Source organism: Haliaeetus leucocephalus, unplaced genomic scaffold (genome assembly GCF_000737465.1).
Source record: "Haliaeetus leucocephalus isolate CR32 unplaced genomic scaffold, Haliaeetus_leucocephalus-4.0 Scaffold751, whole genome shotgun sequence".
Classification (NCBI taxonomy): domain Eukaryota; kingdom Metazoa; phylum Chordata; class Aves; order Accipitriformes; family Accipitridae; genus Haliaeetus; species Haliaeetus leucocephalus.
The window spans coordinates 18,121,635-18,127,785 of NW_010973187.1; the positions used below are offsets into that span (position 1 = coordinate 18,121,635).

At 47.1% G+C, this 6,151-nt stretch overlaps 1 protein-coding gene across 1 annotated transcript in view; it reads left to right on the plus strand.

Moving 5' to 3' along the window:
* Positions 1–5,502, plus strand: part of PLXNA4 (plexin A4) — a 421,093-nt gene extending 415,591 nt beyond the window's left edge. The window contains exons 30-31 of the mRNA XM_010581025.1: positions 4,506–4,656; positions 5,407–5,502. Of these exons, the coding sequence (XP_010579327.1) occupies positions 4,506–4,656; positions 5,407–5,502 (247 nt within the window). The remainder of the gene's footprint in view (positions 1–4,505; positions 4,657–5,406) is intronic.
* The last annotated feature ends 649 nt before the right edge of the window (positions 5,503–6,151 follow it).

A 6,151-nucleotide genomic window follows, 5' to 3' on the forward strand; every position in this document is an offset into this window, starting at 1 on the left:
CTATAGCAGTCCCCTATATCCCTTTCATACATCTCTTCCTCCTTCAGTGGTCTGGATACAGCCGGCTATTGCATAACCCTAATTATGTTATTGCTGTAATTGCGTCTGCCGTCTGCAGCACATGGATTCGTTACAAGCTTTTCATATGCTAAAATGATTATTAATGAGTGCAGTCCCAACCCAGCGACGACACAACAACAGCCATGACAAAAAGATCTTTTGGAAGGCAATTAGCTCCATGCTAAGCTGCCTAAACCACGGCAGCGCTGGAAAATTTCAGACTGGAGAGGAAGCACTGGCAATACAGCTTTTCTCTTCTCTTTTGATGAGTTAATGAGTTACTGAGTGGCAGCAGGCACAGTCATTCTTGTGAAACAACTCCGCTAAAGAGCCTTTCCTGGTTGGTACGGAAGGCAAGAGCATTTACCCCTGGCTAAACAGAGGGCAAGATGTATTCCCAGGTTACTGTTGTATTGCTTTCCTTAGTAAAACAAAACAAGACAAAACAAAGACAACCCAGGGAAAGAGGAGCATGTGAAAGGAACAAGAACAATTATTTTTTGAGAATAAGAGGGAGCACTCCTGTGTACTGGTGCATCTAAAATCTTTCCCCATACAACAGTGGCAGTGGATGGTCTCGTGGGCTGTCCTGTTCAAGCCAGGCTGGGGTAAGTTGCTCTGCTAATGATACTTTTGAAGTCACATCCTATGGTCTAATAATCCTCACATCCTCTGAGCTGCTGATATGCCTGAGTGGTGGATTTACGAAAATTTCTAGGGGGTTTTATTGTTTCTGAAGTCTAATGAACAAATTTCCCACCACATCAGAGAATGCACAGGCTTGAGAACTCAGGCTTCTCCTGTGATTCAGGGGAAACTCAAGCAGGTAAGGCAGGATCTTTTGATATGCATCTAAGGATCTTCTGGAAATAGCTGGGAAAGGAAGGATCCACTGGAGGTAACCAAAACTGGAGTACAGAAGAGGTAGCAAATCCGCAGCACCAGGTCAGCAAGCGGTGCACATCTGGTCACGTAGTCACCATCTTCTGCTTTGGACTCTCAGTCCTGAACCTTTGGAGGCAGGCTAGGCTAGATTTGCTGCTTTGCTACTTTTCTGTCTCATTCAGAGGGAATCTGGTTTAGTCTTGTGTTCCCAACCTCCTGCTGGGTAATGCAGCCTCTGGGGCTGTGGAAGTGTGAGTCAACGAGCTGTCCATGGCTCAGGTGAGATCTGGTGGCCCTCAGTTTAGGGGTGCTCACAGGAGCAGCATGGTGAAAGAGTATCTTACTCCCCTGCATTGCTTCACCATTCAGCTATGGTGTAAGTAAGAGCTGTCAGGTGCAGGGGCGAAGGGAAGCAGAGCACAGGCAGCCTTGGAAATGCTGGCAGTGAAAACGTAAGGACCTCTGGGATTTGGTGACAGCTTCATAGTGGTTTTGAAGACGTTAGGGGTATGCAAATGGCAAAAAGGCCCTAAGTACCTCTGAGGATCTGGGCTCAAATAGAAAGTAGAGACTCAGCAGGGATGTTGTCATCTCCCTGCTAGGATGCTTTAATGTACACATTCATCATTTCTTTAGATAGCGCAATGATGGCTTCATTAGAAACATTTCTGTATAAATAAGTTATTTGGCCATGGCAGAGTTCTGATGGAATGACATTATATGTCTTCTCCCTGCACCAGCAGCTAGGTTTGATTATTGGTACATGCTTTTTTTCCCCTTCTTTTTCTTTTATTTTTCCTGTGAAACACTTCCACAATATCTTGGTTTGCAGTCTTAGTGGGAGATGTCTGCTCAGATGATGGATGGGGAACTGGGTCCGGGGGAGACCAGGACACTTTGGTATGGTGGTGGGTAATGGCCTGTGAACCCAGAACACTGAGATCACAGCTTGAGAGTCTGTCACGGCTGGAGAGGTCTCCAAGCCCTGAAACTCAGATTCTTGCATCCTGTCCTTCGCTCCAGGGAACATTGCCTGTTGCTTTTCATTGTTCAGATGAGTCATGGGAGTGTTATGCTGCTGGGAAAATATCTCTGCAGGGCTGGAAATGCACTGGGGAGCTTTCAGACCCTTGTGAGTCTCAGACTCAGGAGAGCGTTGCTACCAGGTGAGAGGGAGACAGGGCAAACTTGGAGAAGCAGACGGTACGTGTGTCTGTGTTTCACTTTTTGGAAGCACCCTATCCCTACACCCACTATCCTGCCACCATTTGATGACTAGCTGAACCAGAGAGGAAAAGGAGCATTTCAAGTGGTGGTCAGAGCCAGACTGGCAAATACAACACAGTGCCTCTGCTTTCCTCCGCCAGCCTCATTTATTTTTGCTGTGATGCAATCCCCTTCACTTTTCATTTCGCCCAGCAGGAGGGTGCCTATGCAATATTAATGAGGAGCTGGGCTCTTCTCCATGGGCTCTTCTTAGGCACCATAAATCAATACATTTCACTGCATTGCAGGCTGTTTTTCCCCACAAGTCTATGAACTGTGCTGGTTGCACATGGATGTAGTTTTCTCTGGGTGCCAAGGCACACCTTGCTTTTTGGCCGTAAGACTCCTTGTTTCTCAGCAATGTGCTTTGGCTCTGAGGAGCCTGAAATAGTACTATCATGGATGCCACCAGTTCCTGATGCTTTCTCTTGTCAGAAGTCCATGTAGCACAGGTCTGATTTTGTCCAGCTGCTGATGCTGAGATCTGTTTCAGTTTTTCTGGGAGTGGCAAAGGTCTAGAAATATTTATTCATCCTGCTCAGCATCTCCTCCTGGAGGTAGTTCTGCAGGACAGGTCCTCACAGGATTTCTAGATGCCTGCTTTCCTCATAGACGACTGTTCAGGTCCACTTAGGGATTGAGGGTTAGGCAGAGTGTAAAGCAAAATCAAGCCCAGACAAACCATCACTGGAGTACTGGGAGTGGGCGATATTTAGATGAAGGGACTGAGTTAGACTAGGACTTTTGGCTGGTCCTGAGCCCAGAAGACAAGATGCTAGGACTCCAGGGAGAGTAATGTTGTGTGTACTGGAAGTTGCTGTAAAGTTATTGAGGTTTGCATGAGTTTTTGTGATGATCCAGAGTCTAGCTCTGGAAGCAGTCAGGCTAGAAGACTAGGTGTAGAGCTGGGAGAAGGACCTCTGCCTCTTATGCCTTTCTCTCCCAAGGTTTACATCAACCCACCTCTGCAAAACCAGGGTAGCAACTGAGACCAACCCTTTGCAATAAATCCGGATGGGAGTGTGGGGCACACAACCAGACTGAGCAAAACTGAAGCCTTCTGGTGTGGAAGGGTTTCCTCCCAATTCTCTTGCATCATGCTGTCTTTCATAGGAAACTTCAGCAGCTGCTTGTCTTGCTCTGTCATAGAGAGTATTTTCCCACTTGTGTGTCTGAAGGATCCTTATCATACAGCACTTCAGTGTCCAATTTCTCTGCAGTGGAAAACAGCCTCCATCTCAGCAGGTGTCTCAACGCTGTTTACAGGACACCTGTCAGCTCTTTTGGCTCCCCGTCCCCTCTGCCTCCTAATTATAAAATTGTGGATTGCTGCAGCTATGGGCTTTTTTTTCTTTCTTTTTTTTTTTTCCTTGTGCACAAAATGTCAAATTGCAGAAATTAAAAATGTAAATGATGGCGTCTAATTAACCAGTTGACAGCAGAGCACAGCTGCGAGTGACAGTGACTGATTACCTTCCGCAAACCTTGTCCTCCAAGACCTGCCTTACCCGGGGGACGAAGGACATCGAAAATAGCAACTTCCTTAAAGAGACATTGCTCTGCTGATGAAGCCTGATGGGCATGGTTCTGGGGGATCCACATTCTATGGATAAAGCCCCAGTCCTCTTGAGCTCAAGGGGAATGGTGTTGAGACCTACGGAAAGCAGATTTTCCCCAGTCAGAGTGGGGGTGGGAATGTTGAAGCCTGTTGCCACAAACTGACGTCAGGCCAGCTTAAAATATGGGGCAAAAGGGAGATGCTGAGCAGCAGAGAGTTGCTGGGATAGACTGGATTCAGTGGGGGAGGTGGATGATGTTAGCAATGGATGTAGATGTACTAGTGTGAATGGTGCAAGCAAGCATGCAAGGTTGGTTTTTTTTTCTATGGGAGTGAAATCCTGAGTTCTCAATGGACAGCGAGATCAGTGGGATTTCTCTGTGGGATTAGAGGCAAGGATCAAAGCCCTTGAAGGCCTGACAAAGGAATCCAGCATCAAGAGGTACTGCCTACTTCTTTGATGGCATGGAGAGAGTTTACAGGATGCTCTTCGGGACTTCAGTCTCAGAATAGGGTTGAGTGAATACAACACGTCTGGTATTCAGAAATAGTGCTTCAGTAATTTCCACTTTGGCTAAGTCATCTCCCTTGCTGTAAAAGAACATGACCGGGTATAGCACTGATGCACCAGAAGAGCCCGAGAGTGCTGAGTGTTCTTCCTCCTTATTGTTGTGGCTTTCATCTCTTGACTCCCTGCTCTCTCCCCTCAAGAAAGACCTGTATTTCTCTCTCTCAGGTACTATTCAGACATCGCCAAAATGCCAGCGATCAGCGACCAGGACATGAATGCATACTTGGCTGAGCAGTCTCGCATGCATATGAACGAGTTCAACACTATGAGTGCGCTCTCAGAGATATACTCCTATGTTGGCAAGTACAGCGAGGAGGTAAGTGCCTCGGGGGGGAAAAAGCAGTTCTGCGGGACCATGGGACAGCCCACCCATTCCCAGGGCCCAGCATGTGTCACAGATAACCTATCTTCATCCTGGCTCAGGGGACGATGGATTTATGGAATGAAAAGCAAGGCCTGGGGTCTGGAAAGGAAAGGTCTGGGGTTATTGGTATCCCCAGTACTCTTCCATCTGGATCCCTGTTATTTTTGTCTCCTATTATTAGTCAATCAGATTTAGCTGTTTTGCAATATTTGATGGTCAGATCTTATCTTGCTACAGAGAATCCCTATATGAGCTCTGCACCACACGTGGCCAAAAGTTATTTAAGTATACGTGCCCAGCGCCATTTGAGATACCCTAAAGCACCCAAGAATTGTCCAGCAAGCATGACACAGGGCTTTAAGGTTACCAGCATGGTTCTATGTGTTGAAGACCAGGTGAGACCTCTTAGGGCATCTCAAGTGGCATGGCAAGGTGGTGAATACAACTACCAAATAACTGATGTCCAAGATAAGAGTCCATTTGATTGGTTGCAATCTAGAGGTCTGCATTTAGTCAGATCAACCCCAAACTGCCTGTCTAGTTCCCTGCTGGCTGACTGACCTGCTTTGCATGATCTAAGCTAAGCCTGGCACCTACCTCAGAGAAAGCTAACCCTTGTCTGCTGCTATAAGATGCTGGACTCAGTCCTTTTGGGAAAAAAAAAGTAAAATCCCTATCACTTCTTCCTCTCTCCTTTTCCAGATTCTCGGAGCCCTTGATCAAGATGACCAGGCTGGGAAACAGAAACTTGCCTACAAACTTGAACAAGTCATAACCCTCATGAGCATAGACAGCTGAGAACTGTCCTGCCAGGGACACCCTGGGAGGGATAAACCAAGTCGTGCCTCACTCAAGATCATCATCTTTACCAAGTGCAAGTTTTGATCGGCTGTAAGCAGAGTCACCTGAACAGCACTCCTCTCTCTCTCTCTCATTTCTTTCTCTTTCAAAATCTATGGACAAAGTGACGAAGACCCAGGGGTTGAAAGAAAAGACTGCAGAGGAATCTTGGCTCTGGGGACATCAAGACATTCAGGTGGAGCTCTCCTTTTCACAGCTTCCCTTCTGCCTTTGCCCTAGAGAAAAACTATTACACACAAAAAGAACCCCCACAAACCCTCCCCCAACATCATATCATCACTCTGCAGATGGGAAATTGGGAGGTAACTTCTGTCATGCTGCTTTAACTGCCCTCCAAGGGCTTGGAGCCTCTGGAGCGGACATGGAATTGAACTCAGTATTACTAAAAGTCTCCCCAAGGGGAAGGCAGCCTGCCTGCAGGGATCCTGGAGGGCAGGAGTAAATCAAGATCCTCTCCTGCAGAGCCATTGCAACTCTATCTTTTGATAGTGACCCACTGGGAGAGGAACCCCAAGGCTCCCCGAAAAATGCCACAGCTCCGTCCAGAGTGGGACCATTGTGGCTCTTATCTGCCTGGGCAAACAGC